Source organism: Nerophis ophidion, unplaced genomic scaffold (genome assembly GCF_033978795.1).
Source record: "Nerophis ophidion isolate RoL-2023_Sa unplaced genomic scaffold, RoL_Noph_v1.0 HiC_scaffold_58, whole genome shotgun sequence".
Classification (NCBI taxonomy): domain Eukaryota; kingdom Metazoa; phylum Chordata; class Actinopteri; order Syngnathiformes; family Syngnathidae; genus Nerophis; species Nerophis ophidion.
The window spans coordinates 485,067-500,000 of NW_026906980.1; the positions used below are offsets into that span (position 1 = coordinate 485,067).

The 14,934-nt window shown below is 35.9% G+C and overlaps 1 protein-coding gene and 1 long non-coding RNA gene across 2 annotated transcripts in view; one reads left to right on the forward strand and one right to left on the reverse strand.

Annotated features, from left to right (window-relative positions):
* Positions 1 to 18: 18 nt before the first annotated feature.
* The window catches only part of LOC133547069 (large ribosomal subunit protein uL13m-like), an 18,609-nt gene continuing 3,693 nt past the window's right edge, over positions 19 to 14,934 (forward strand). Inside the window, exons 1-6 of the mRNA XM_061892854.1 lie at positions 19 to 146; positions 4,820 to 4,943; positions 6,284 to 6,377; positions 6,569 to 6,629; positions 8,424 to 8,510; positions 14,155 to 14,276. Coding sequence (XP_061748838.1) covers positions 120 to 146; positions 4,820 to 4,943; positions 6,284 to 6,377; positions 6,569 to 6,629; positions 8,424 to 8,510; positions 14,155 to 14,276 — 515 coding nt within the window. The 5' untranslated portion in view covers positions 19 to 119. The remainder of the gene's footprint in view (positions 147 to 4,819; positions 4,944 to 6,283; positions 6,378 to 6,568; positions 6,630 to 8,423; positions 8,511 to 14,154; positions 14,277 to 14,934) is intronic.
* On the reverse strand, positions 7,744 to 12,921 carry LOC133547070 (uncharacterized). The gene is made up of 3 exons (XR_009805338.1): positions 12,859 to 12,921; positions 9,235 to 9,329; positions 7,744 to 7,950 (listed from the first exon to the last, which is right to left on the reverse strand). It is a non-coding gene; the product is annotated as an uncharacterized LOC133547070 (long non-coding RNA).

A 14,934-nucleotide genomic window follows, 5' to 3' on the forward strand; every position in this document is an offset into this window, starting at 1 on the left:
TACCCCGTATGTGCGGAATGTTATATGAACTTCAATGTTTCAACCGAGTACAAATACTTGATGCACAGCCATTCACGTTGAGGGTCAAGTATGTTGAGGATGACGCTATAATCGTCAAAATGTCAAGTTTCTCTAGATCAGCGCAGGTAGGTTACTTTATTAAATACTTTATTTATTATATATCACAATAACACGTTTGCCCTAAAAGTCGCCATCAGTTCACGACGTTAGCTTTAGCAACTCGCCACTAACACTACACCATCCATCCATTCTACCGCTTATTCCCTTTGGGGTCGCAGAATCTGCATCAATCCATCCATTTTCTACCGCTTGTCCCTTTCGGGGTCGCTGGAGCCTATCTCAGCTGCATTCGGGCGGAATGCGGCATACACCCTGGACAAGTCGCCACCTTATGACAGGGCCAACACAGATAGACAGACAACATTCACACTCATATTCACGCACTAAGGAACCATTTAGTGTTGCCAACCAGGTGCATGTCTTTGGAAGTGGGAGGAATCCGGAGTACTAGGAGGGAATCCACGCAGTCACGGGGCGAACATGCAAACTCCACACAGAAAGATCCCGAGCGCAGGATCGAACTCAGGACCTTTGTATTGTGAGGCAGACGCACTCACCCCTCTGACATAGTGCTGCCTGCCGCAGAATCTCAATTTGTAAAAAAAAAAACAATGCAGTAGTTCAACCAGACCAAGCACTATAGTAGACTAAAATCACCCACATAAATTGGTGTTTTACTTTTAGTCCATTATTAACACACTTTTTATACATTTATAACTTCGTATATGGGGTTTCTTCACATAAATACAAACCCCGTTTCCATATGACTTGGGAAATTGTGTTAGATGTAAATATAAACAGAATACAATTATTTGCAAATCATTTTCAACCCATATTCAGTTGAATATGCTACAAAGAAAACATATTTGATGTTCAAACTGATAAACATTTTTTTTGTTGCAAATGATCATTAACTTTAAAATTTGATGCCAGCAACACATGACAAAGAAGTTGGGAAAGGTGGCAATAAATAATGATAAAGTTGAGGAATGCTCATCAAACACTTATTTGGAACATCCCACAGGTGTGCAGGCTAATTGGGAACAGGTGGGTGCCATGATTGGGTATAAAAACAGCTTCCCAACAAATGCTCAGTCTTTCACAAGTAAGGATGGGGCAAGGTACACACCTTTGTCCACAACTGCGTGAGAAAATAGTCAAACTGTTTAAGAACGACGTTTCTCAAAGTGGAATTGCAAGAAATTTCGGGATTTTTGACATCATCAAAAAGTTGATAGAATCTGGAGAAATCACCACACGTAAGCGGCATGGCCAGAAACCAACATTGAATGACCTTGACCTTCGATCCCTCAGACGGCACTGTATCAAAAACCGACATCAATCTTAAAGGATATCACCACATGGGCTCAGGAACACTTCAGAAAACCACTGTCACTAAATACAGTTTGTCGCAACATCTTTAAGTGCAAGTTAAAGCTCTACTATGCAAAGCGAAAGCCATTTATCAACAACATCCAAAAACCCCGCCGGCTTTTCTGGGCCCCTTGATTATCTAAGATGGACTGATGCAAAGTGAAAAAGTGTTCTGTGGTCTGACGAGTCCACATTTCAAATTGTTTTTGGAAATATTCGACATCGTGTCATCCGGACCAAAGGGGAAGCGAACCATCCAGACTGTTATCGATGTAAAGTTCAAAAGCCAGCATCTGTGATGATATGAGGGTGCATTATTGCCCAAGGCTTGGGTAACTTACACATCTGTGAAGGCACCTTTAATGCTGAAAGGTACATACAGGTTTTGGAACAACATATGCTGCCATCTAAGTGCCGTCTTTTTCATGGACGGCCCTGCTTATTTCAGCAGGACAATGCCAAGCCACATTCAGCACGTGTTACAACAGCGTGGCTTCGTAAAAAAAGAGTGCGGGTACTTTCCTGGCCCGCCTGCAGTCCAGACCTGTCTCCCATCAAAAATGTGTGGTGCATTATGAAGCGTAAAATACGACAGCGGAGACCCCGGACTGTTGGAACGACTGAAGCTCTACATGAAACAAGAATGGGAAATAATTCCACTTTCAAAGCTTCAACAATTAGTTTCCTCAGTTCCCTAATGTTTATTCAGTGTTGTTAAAAGAAAAGGTGATGTAACACAGTGGTGAACATGCCCTTTCCCAACTACTTTGGCACGTGTTGCAGCCATGAAATTCTAAGTTAATTAGTATTTGCGAAAAAACAATAACATGTATGAGTTTGAACATCAAATATATTTTCTTTGTAGTGCATTCAATTGATTATGGGTTGAAAATGATTTGCAAATCATTGTATTCTGTTTGTATTTACCTCCAACACAATTTCCCCAACTCATATGGAAACAGGGTTTGTACATGACTTGGTTTAAATGAAGAACAGTAAGAATTGTGAGTCAGTCGTAAAGCATTTAGTAGATTTCTGATGTGCATCAGTTGTGTTGACATTTTGTAGTTTGTGTTATCACTGTTACATTTTAGACACTTCATCTAATTTTATTCGTCATTCTAATTTTCTTGAGGGAACTCCTGAAGGAATCAATAAAGTTCTGTCTATCTGGTATGCAAATACTGCAGTTTAATTGTAATACAATTCATTCATTGAATCTCAGCTGTCTGAGATTGTTATTAAAAATGTTAATTTGTCCTGTTTTTGGTAGTATAGCCCAGTGGTTCTCAAACATTTTTTTTTTTTTACCAAGACAAGTATCACCTCCTAAAACACTCCCTAGTACTAGGGTTGGGTACTGAGTATCGTGTATCGTTTGGAACCGGGAGTAACTTTCCGATTCTCCCGGAATCGTTCAAAAGTTTAAATTTGGATTCCTAGTTTCGATACCCAGTCCACCGACCGGAAAAAAATAGTAAGTCTGGCGACCCGGAAGAAGAAGCCGCTGAACACCAACGAGGGGCTATATAATTAAACATTGATTGATTGATTGAAGAAGCGCCCACCGCCGAAAGTGTTAGCATAGCCGAGCCTATGTAGCCGAGCGAGTCAGTCAAGCATGGATAGCAGGCGTCGACGGTCGAAAGTGTGGCTTTAATTTACTTAAAAAAATGAAATATCGGCGAAATGTAACACGTGCGACAGGACTGTTCCGTGCTTAGGAGGGTGCACGTCGAACATGATGAAGCACCTCCGAGTTCATGGAGTACAAATAAATGCGTGTGCCGTCTTCGACAGGAGACACTATCTGTCCAGAACGCTCACGCATCCTGCCTGAGAAGGCGGATATGGTCATTTTCCTAAACAACAACTGTCTCTGATTTTATACTGTACCTGCTGCTAATCTGGACTGGGTTTTGCAAGTTGTTTCTTATTGTTTATTTGCTTTTCTGCACCAGGTTAGCCCATCAGTGGGAGCACGGTAACATGTTTATGTACTGCAGCATCATACACTTATGTGTGTAGGTGTGTTTTCATACACTTATGTGTAGGTGTGTTTTCATGAGGTTTTGAAAAATAAAGCTCTCTTGATGAAAGTGTACCCCTGTGAAAATGTACTCATAATTTATAATATTTATATTGAAGTTCATAAATTAGATCTTTTTATTCTAGTTGAAAACAGCCCCGTGAGGAATTTATAGTAAAGTTCATAAAAAGTTAATATAATTAAAATTGATGGAGAATGTCAGACTATTTCATTCAGAAAGACTGTAGGTTAGCTAGCTCATTTAAAATATCCCAAACTTTTTTTTGACCCTGCTTTTTTTTTTTTTTTTAAAGAAAGAATCTGAATCGAGAATCGTGAGGAATCGGAATCGAGACTCGGAATCATTCGAATTCAAACGATACCCAATAACCAACATTAGAATACAGTAGCGTAGTTTCATTGATTGATTTAAACTTTTATTAGTAGATTGTACGGTACAGTACAGTACATACTCTGTACAATTGACCACTAAATGGTAACACCCGAATCAGTTTTTCAACTTGTTTAAGTCAGGGTCCACGTAAATCAATTCATGGTACAAATATATACTATCAGCATCATACAGTCATCACACAAGTTAATTATTGAGTATATAAATTTAATTAATTACATTATTTACAATCCGCGGGTTGGGATGTGGAGGGGGGGGGGTGGTTTGGTTGATATCAGCACTTCAGTCATCAACAATTGCATCACCTGAGAAATGGACATTGAAACAGTGTAGGTCTGACTTCGTAGGATATGTACAGCAAGAAGTGGACATAGTGAGAAAGCATAAGAACAAGTACCGGTATATGCATTTGATTATTTACATTTGATAATTTACAATCCGGGGAGGTGGGATGTGGAGGGGGGTGGGTGTTTGTCTAGGGTTGAAGTTGCCTGGAGGTTTGAAGGAGGATAGAGATGCACTTTCTTTTACACCTGTTGGGAGTGCATTCCATATTACCTTTGTAGGCCTAAGTATTAATTAAAAGTAAAACAAGTTTTCTTTAACAAGTATATTTCATATTTATGGCCACAGTAACATTACAAACAGTTTTAACAGTAACACAGTTTGAATATAAGAACTTTAACCATTGTACTTAAATAATCAATCAAATATTTGGCATACCACTAGATGGAACCCACATACCACTAGCGGTAAGTGTACCACAGTTTCAGAATTACTGGTATAGCTTATGTTGTATGCATGGACTAATTGGTCATTTGGCATAAAATGCATTTAATGTCCTTTTGGAATGCAATTACTGTATATTGTTTGTTGGTGATATTTGAATGAAATAATAATGTTCTATATTTATGTCCTTTCAGCAATGGGCCACCTTTGCTCGTGCTTGGTTCTTAATCGATGCTAGGTTGCAGCCTCCTGGGAAGATAGCGACCATGTGTTCAGTTCGACTACAAGGGAAGCACAAACCTATTTACCATGCACTCAGTGAGTTTTTTGTTTTTGTTTTACATTTTAAGCCAATTTAGCACATTAAAAGTGCTGTTTGCAACGTCCTTACAGCAACATTTTTCAAAGCAAAAAATATAACCAAAACACCACCGGCTAGCTTATATTACCTTTACCTTTAGTGGTTTAACAGAACACATTTGTTTGACAATTGTCTGTGTTTTTCACAATTACAAAGTTTATGTACCGGTTATAAAGATTTTTTACCGGCCTGCATAAAATGATTGTTTTTTACGGAGTGCATGCAGACATTCAAAAGCAGTCCAAGAGAAGCATCGAACAATTTGCAGTCATGTTGTTGTTGTTATGATAGAATATACATTTAATGACAGCTAACGTTAGCTATCCAAATTGCTATAATAACCTAACAACACTTAAAGCTAATGCGTGTGCAAGTGTTACGTATGTACACAATTACGCCTTTATGTAGGAGAAGCCGTGAGAGGACGGGATATACTGTGTAAAATACATTGGAAAGTTGGCGCCCTCCAGGCATCTGTGTAAATGTTGCAAACAGTCCCTTTTAGTTGAGCTTAAACATGAAGTAACAGAATGATATTGATATTATTTCACTATATTTAAATATCTTATGCCTACAAAGGTAAATTTGATGTTAAACCATTCACCTGTAATTCCTGTTTATAATTCCAGTAAATATCAACTATATTATAATAAAGTGTCTATTGAGTGGCTCTCTAACATATTTTATCACATTAAATAACTAAATCATGTTCACATATTTTATATTTTGCACACATTATGTAACTGAATATTTAGTATACATTTCGGTACCACATAATTTGATATGAAATGTATTAGCTTATTGTATTATTGCATGTGTTGACTATTAAAATAATAATTAGTATAAACATGAATTTGCATATATGTATGTATTATGTGTTTATTTTTAATAGGAAAACATTTACCTGACTTATTTTTATTACTTTCTTGCATTTTTATATCACATTGTAGTATATCACTTTTAATATATTAATTAATGTATTAGTTCAATGATTATTATCAGTAATATTTGTGTGACTTTTTTTCAAATATTTTTTTTTTTTTTTTTTACACAGTCATTTAAAAATAAATACGGATACATTAACCCCTGAAATGTGTACTATGTTATATATGTAATTGTTGTAGTGCATTTATTATTTATTAAAAAAGAATAACACTATTATTTAGATTACTTTAACTATTATTACCATGGTAAAAAATCACTAGCTTTTTATTTTGTTTGCACTTTTAGTAGTGGCAGAAAATTATAATATTTAATATCACAAAGGACTGTTGTGTGTGTTGTATTGTATGTGCAGGTGATTGTGGTGATCATGTGGTGGTGATCAACACCAAACACATCGCCTTCTCTGGAAATAAATGGGAGCAGAAAGTCTACTCGTCCCACACGGGGTAAAAGGACGCCAAGAGCCGCTTTAGAAAAGCACCATTTTTAGTCTCTTTGGGTCAAAAGTTGACTGCTGTGTGGAATAAAGGCATCGTCATAAAGGAGCAAAGATAAATGAGGAGACATGTACTCAAATCTAAAAGACTTGGAAGTCTAATTTGTGAATTTGAAGTATTCTTTTTGTCCTTTTACAAAGCTATCCAGGAGGGTTCAAACAAGTCACTGCTGCTCAACTCCATCACAAAGATCCGAAAGCTGTAAGTGGCACAAACATTTGACACACACGTACACACAGAGACACACACACATACACACACACACTTTTTATCCTGTCATTCATGCGTTTCAACCCCTGTAAAAATATGGAATTACCAGAATTGTAGGATGTTTAATTTTATAGAAAAAAAGCAGATGACAGACATGACACAAAACTGTAATAATTTTAAATGGCAACTTTCTGACTTTAAGAAACACTTAAAGAAATCAATACAATTATTTTAATAATAATCAAAAACATTTGTAGTCAGTAACAGTTTAATTTTTAGATCAAGCAGAGTGAAACAACTCTGCAATTTTTAATTTCCAAAGCTAACATCTGAATCAAATAAAATCTGTTTTATTAGTCTGCAGTTAAACTCGAGTTTTCACACCTTGGACAGCTGTTACACATGGTGTGTCAACATAAATCACGACTCCAACAGGAGAGATATCAGTTGAAAAAAAGGAGAGGATTATCAAACTTCTTCAAGAAGTTAAATCATCACGCAATGTTGCAAAATATGTTAATTGTTCAGTCAGCTGTGTCTAAAATCTGGACCAAGTACAAACAAAACGGGAAGGTTGTAAAAGTCAAGCATACTGGTAGACCAAAGAAAATATATGAGCATTTAGACATAAAATGTCGAGCAATATGTTTTCAAACTAGAAAATACACAGGAAAACAAAGAACAAACGGGCAGAAACTGGAGTCACCGTTTGTGACCAAACATTAAGAAAGCGCTTAAATTAAATGGGATATAAATACAGAAAAGCTTACCGAAAGCCGTCATTAGAACCGACACATGAAAAAACAAGGTACAAATGGGCAAAGGAAAAACAAGGGTAAACTATAAATGACTGGATGAAAGTCATATATAATTTATATTAGTGATGAATCGTGACTATGCATTGGGCAAGGTGATGATGTAGAACTTTTGTTTGATGCTGTTCTATTGAGATATGAAGATGACAGCCTGAAGAAAACATGCATGTTTCTACAGTCATTGATGATATTGTGCTGCATGTCAGGTAATGGCACTGGGTAGATGGCTGTCATTACATCTTCAATAAATGCACAAGATTACTTCAACAGTTTGGACACATTTTATTTCATCAGTGGAAAGAAAAGTTAGATGATATCATTTTCAAGATGATAATGCATCTCGACAAAGTGCAAAAACTTTAAAAACTTTCCTTAAAGAAAGATACATAAAGTCAAAGTCATTGCCTGCAAATATTCTGGATCTCAATCCAAATACAAATCTGAGGTGAACATTGACGAAAATGATCCATGACAAGACTCCATCCTGCAAAGCTGATCTGAAAACAGCAATTAGAGAAAATTGGAGCATGATTGATGAAGACTTTTGTTTCTTATTCAATAAGTCCCTGCCTCAGAGGATGCAAGCTGTTATAAAAGCCAGGGGTGGTGTAACAAATTACCAGTGGTGTGTTGTAGTGGTTTTTATTTAGTTTTTCATGATTCCATAATTTTTTTCAGAATTGTATGACTTCATGATTTTTTTTACTCTGCTTGATCTAAAAATGAAACTATCACTACCACATTTTTTTCTAGATTTTTTTTAGTGTTTCTTAAAACTAAACAGTTGCAATTTAAAATGTTTATAGTTTTGTGTCACATCTGTTATCTGATTTTTTTTCTACAAAATTAAACTAAATGAACATCTTCCAAGTCTGGTGATTACAACATTTTTTTCCAGGGCTTGTTTGTAGAATTGAAGACACATCCTTGTTACTGAGCACACTAACCTTTAAACCACTTCTGTCAGCAGATAGTGAAGCTAGCAGTGTATGGAATGTTGCCTAAGAACATCCAGCGACGCACAATGATGCAGCGCTTACACATCTTTCCTGAACACGTATGTTTCATTTCCTCATCTCTTTCAGACGCTAGTGCGCACTATCAATTGTTTTGCTGATGTAAGACTGCGCACAAAGTTTGACTTAGGGCTCAGATTAGAACACAGTTGCATTAAATTGGGAACCAAATAGCTTAATTTTACAATAATTAAGTCCTAATGTGTTCTCCCCATGACTGGGTGGGTTCTTTCTGGGTACTGCAGCTTCCTCCCACCTCCAAACACACACACCTTGGGATAGGTTGATTAGCAACACTAAATTGGCCCCAGTGTTTGAATGTGAGTGTGAATGTTGTCTGTCTATCTGTGTTGGCCCTGAGATGAGGTGGAGACTTGTCCAAGGCGTTCCCTTTCATTCACGCAAGTGGAGCTGGGATAAGCTGCAGCACCCCTGCGACCCGGAAAAGGACAAGCGGGAAAAAATGGATGGATGACTAAGTCGTAATGTTATGAGGAACAAATGAAATTTTTATTTTTTGAGTACTTTTTGCAAGTAACGACTCAGAGACCTAATAGTTAGCTTGTTGGTCATAGTCAGGGGATCCAGGTTAGAATCTCTGGGCACGCGTGGGAGTGTGCATGTTTTTATATCGGTTACCGACTCGGGTCCTCCCACATCCCAAAACATCAAAACATTCATGTTACCTTCACTAGAGACTCTAATACTGAAACAAAATAAACTCTAAGTTATCCATACAGTAGGTTTGAACGGTTGTTCTCTTACATCTTCTCTGGGATTGGCTGGTAATATATCAGTCCAAGGTGTACCCCGCCTGTCACTCAGAGCCAGCTGGAGTCTGCTTCAGTTTACCCACGATCCTATTAAGAATAAGTAGTATAGAAAATGAATGAATTCATTTAAAAAAAACAAAAAGTTGTAATTTACCCAAAAAAGTCATATATTAACAGAAAAAAGTAATCATGTTTTAAAAGTATAATTTCATTACTTTGATTAAAATAAAATATAAAATTAATGAAGAAAGAAGTTGTAGTTTAACCATAGAAGTTTAATATTAGAATCATAAATGTGTAATTACACAACAAAAAATACATGATTGCAAAAATACAAGAATTTTTATTTTTGGCGAAAAAAGTTTTTTTTTTTTCAACGTTAAATGAAATTAATACAATTGTAAAGTATTTCAAATAACTAAAATAATTGTTTAGGCATAAGTAATTAGAAAATATTATGAAAAAGTATTATTAAATCATTTTATTAATGTTACACTTAAGTCTAATAATAGCCATAATCAAGTACATAGACATATATATATGTACTCTCAGAAGATGACCACACCATTTTAAAGGTTTTTAAAACTTTATGACAATTTATTTTACCTTATAAACATATTTCTCCCTGTAATGCATGTTGTAATCAGTAGGTGGCGCCAGGAGCCGTGCACTTTGTAGATTGTCATATATCCATACATCCATTTTCTACCGCTTATTCCCTTTTGGGGTTGCGAGGGGCGCTGGCGCCTATCTCAGCTACAATCAGGCGGAAGGTGCATGTCTTTGGAAGTGGGAGGAAGCCGGAGTACCTGGTGGGAACCCACGCATTCACGGGGAGGACATGCAAACTCCACACAGAAAGATCCCGAGCCTGGGATTGAACCCAGGACTGCAGGACCTTCTTATTGTGAGGCAGACGCACTAACCCCTTTTCCACCGTGAAGCCCAGATTGTCATATACATATATTAAATATGTATTAATATTACAGCTGTCAAAATTAAATTCACTCGTTAACTTATGTGATTAATTACATGATTTATCACATACATCATAAACAAGCAAATGCAATTTAGTTTTAACTTACAACCTCTTACCTTAAAACTTTAGATGTAACTGTTACCAAGTTGTGTGCAAATAAATGACATGCATTCAAGTAAAACATTTAAAAACATACCTGGATGACATTCTAACTATACCATTACATTTATGTACAAATATTAGGGTATTTTCTTGTTGAAATTTTAGTTATTCAAGCAAGTAATCCCTTGTGATTACTGTGAGGTATATATATATATATATATATATATATATATATATATATATATATATATATATACATATATATATATATATATGTGTGTGTATATACATAAATGTATACATACATGCATATATATATATATGTATATGTGTATATATGTATGTTTATATATGTATATATTTGTTATGTATATATGTACGTATATGTATGTATGTTATGTGTATTTATTTATGTATGTATGTATGTTATGTGTGTGTATATATATATATATATATATATATATATATATATATATATATATATATATATATATATATATATACAAAACCCGTTTCCATATGAGTTGGGAAACTGTGTTAGATGTAAATATAAACGGAATACTATGATTTGCAAATAATTTTTTCAACCCATATGCAGTTGAATATGCTACAAAGACAACATATTTAATGTTCAAACTGATGAACTTTTTTTTTTTTGCAAATAATCATTAACTTTAGAATTTGATGCAAGCAACACGTGACAAAGAAGTTGGGAAAGGTGGCAATAAATACTGATAAAGTTGAGAAATGCTCATCAAACACTTAATTGGAACATCCTACAGGTGTGCAGGCTAATTAGGAACAGGTGGGTGCCATGATTGGGTATAAAAGCAGCTTCCATGAAATGCTAAGTAATTCACAAACAAGGCTGGGGCGAGGGTCACCAATTTGTAAGCAAATTGTCGAACAGTTTTAGAACAACATTTCTCAAGGAGCTATTGCAAGGAATTTAGGGATTTTACCATCTACGGTCCGTAAAATCATCAAAAGGTTCAGAGAATCTGGAGAAATCACTGCACGCAAGCAATGATATTATGGACCTTTGATCCCTCAGGCGGTACAGCATCAAAAACCGACAACAGTGTGTAAAGGATGTCAACACATGGGCTCAGGAACACTTTATAAAACCACTGTCAGTAACTACAGTTGGTCGCTACATCTGTAAGTGCAAGTTTAAACTCTGCTATGCAAAGCCAAACCCATTCATCAACAACACCAAAGAACGCCGCTGGCTTCGCTGGCCCCGAGCTCATCTAAGATGGACTGATGCAAAGTGGAAAAGTGTTCTGTGGTCTGACGAGTCCACATTTCAAATTATATTTGGAAACTGTGTACGTGGTGTTCTCCAGAACAAAGAGGTAAATAACCATCTGGATTTTTATAGGCGCAAAGTTCAAAAGCCAGCATCTATAATGGTATGGGGGTGTATTAATGCCCAAGGCATGGGTAACTTACACATCTGTGAAGGCACCATTAATGCTGAATGGTCCATACAGGTTTTGGAGCAACATATGTTGTCATCCAAGCAATGTTATCATGGAAGCCCCTGCTTATTTCAGCAAGACACTACCAAGCCACGTGTTACAACAGCGTGGTTTTGTAGTAAAAGAGTGCAGGTACTTTCCTGGCCCGCCTGCAGTCCAGACCTGTCTCCCATCAAAAATATGTGGCGCATTATGAAGCGTAAAATATGACAGCGAAGACCCCGGACTGTTGAACGATTAAAGCTCTACATAAAACAACAATGAGAAAGAATTCCACTTTCAAAGCTTCAACAATTAGTTTCTTCAGTTCCCAAACGTTTATTGAGTGTTGTTAAAAGAAAATGTGATGTAACACAGTGGTGAACATGCCCTTTCCCAACTACTTTGGCATGTGTTGCAGCCATGAAATTCTAAGTTGATTATTATTTGCAAAAAAAAATAAATTTCATGAGTTTGAACATTAAGTATCTTGTCTTTGTAGTGCATTCAACTGAATATGGTGTGAAAAGGATTTGCAAATCATTGTATTCCGTTTATATTTACATTTTCCAACGCATATGGAAACGGGGTTTGTATATATATATATATATGTATGTATGTATGTATGTATGTATGTATGTGTGTGTGTGTGTATATATATATATATATATATATGTATATACATACATATGTGTATATGTGTATGTATATATATATATATATATATATATACAGTTTTGATCAAAATTATTCAACCCCCACACAATTTTGGTGTTTTAGCAAGTTGGACATTTATTCCGTATTTTGTTTATAGTCATATCAAATAAAGATGTGTCAAATAGACAAATGCAACTTAAATTGTAAGACTGTATTCTACAAAATATCAAAAAAGGAAATTTTTCTTAATGTCTCATTGACAAAATTATTCAACCCCCTAGTTACATGCATCTTTAGTACTTACTGTGCCTTTAGCTTTAAACTTGCGAATTATGCTCCCAACTGTGTCTCTTGGAATGTGTAATGCCTTTGCTATTTTATTATATCCATATCCTTTCTTATGAAGAGAAATTACCTCCTCTCTTGACTTCTTTGACCACTCCCTGGACTTCACCATGTTGCAAATACACCATTGACCATCTACAAGAAGCTGAGCGTTACAGTCTTTTTCAATCAGTTTAATTGTTGCTCGTTATGGTTCTAATCACATCTACAGGTGTTTTCAACACCTGATTGAAAAGACCTTTTTCAAAATGTTTTCTTAAGAGTTATGATCTTCAAGGGGTTGAATAATTTTGTCAATGAGATATTAAGAGAAATGACACTGTTTGGAATGTTACAAAATATAATGTTGTAATTCAAGTTGCATTTGTCTATTTAATGCATCTTTATTTGATATGACTATAGACAAAATACGGAATAAATGTCCAACTTGCTAAAACACCAAAATTGTGTGGGGGTTGAATAATTTTGCTCACAACTGTATATGTATGTATATATATATCTCAAAATGGATACATGGATTATACAGCAGAGGATTGGGAGAATGTCTTGTGGTCAGATGAAACCAAAATCGAACTTTTTGGTATAAACTCAACTCGTCGTGTTTGGAGGAAGAAGAATACTGAGTTGCATCCCAAAAACACCATATCTACTGTGAAGCAATGGGGTGGAAACATCATGCTTTGGGGCTGTTTTTCTGCTAAGGGGACAGGACGACTGATCCGTTTTAATGAAAGAATGAATGGGGCCATATATCGTGAGATTTTGAGCCAAAACCTCCTTCCATCAGTGAGAGCTTTGAATGGTTGACCAAATACTTATTTTCCACCATAATTTACAAATAAATTATTTAAAATTCCTACAATGTGAATTCCTGGATTTTTTTTCACATTCTGTCTCTCACAGTTGAAGTGTACCTATGATGAAAATTACAGACCTCTGTCATCATTTTAAGTGGGAGAACTTGCACAATCGGTGGCTGACTAAATACTTTTTTGCCCCACTGTACATATATAATGTGTGTGTTTGTATATATATATATATATATATATATATATATATATATATATATATATATATAACCAAATATCATTACCTCAAGTATAAGTGGTATGTGAAATATATTTTATGAATATACATACCCACTCACCTTTTTTGATTGCTGGTCAGGCCAAATAAACTCATTTTGAAGTTCATGCTAATTCTCTTGGAGCGTAGAAAGACTTGGCTAAGTACTAGAATATTTAGGGGTCATACCAATTGAAATAGGAGGATATGTTAGTTTGCTTTCAGAGGTGCCCTTTAGTACAGCAGAGAACATCCAATAAGAGCTCAGAAAGTTTCACTTTTTTGATTTTGCTGTCGCTAGGAGCTGCCTGACGACATCCTCGCCAACCTGACTGAGCAGTTGCCTCAGCCGAGAGAAATTCCCAGGAAGCTCAACGAATACTCACAGGAAGAGATAGACGCCTTCCCCAGGCTGTGGACGCCGTAAGTACAAACTCACTCATTGGGTCACTGCACAACATGACACTATGTGTAGGAATCATAAACAACCAGCAGGGGGCAATGTTTTCTCAATTCCCATCAAAGTTTTATCATTTCAACCTTACAGTGAAAACACTGCAGCTGCTCATTTAATCAACAAGAAGAAATAAGTCAGACTACAGAGTGCCAGACTCTATAAATACTACAGGTGCTGGTCATATTATTAGAATATCAGGAAAAAGTTTATTTATTTCAACAATTCCATTTAGAAAGTCAAACATGTAGAATGTATACATTCATTTCAAACAGACTGATACATTTCAAGTTTTTTTTGCCAAAAAGGAGATGATTATTGCTGACAACCAATGAAAACCCTAAATTCAACATCTCAGAAAATTAGAATATGGTGAAAAGGTCAGATATTGAAGACACCTGGTGCCACACTCTAATTAGCTAACTAACTCAAAACACCTGGAAAAGCCTTTAAATGGTCTCTCGTTTTGATTCTGTATGACACACAATCATGGGGAAGACTGCTGACTTGACAACTGTCCAAAAGATGACCATTGATACTTTAAAGAAAGAGGGCAAGACACAAAAGGTCATTGCCAAAGAGGTTGGATGTTCCCAGAGCTCTGTGTCCAAGCACATTAATAGAGAG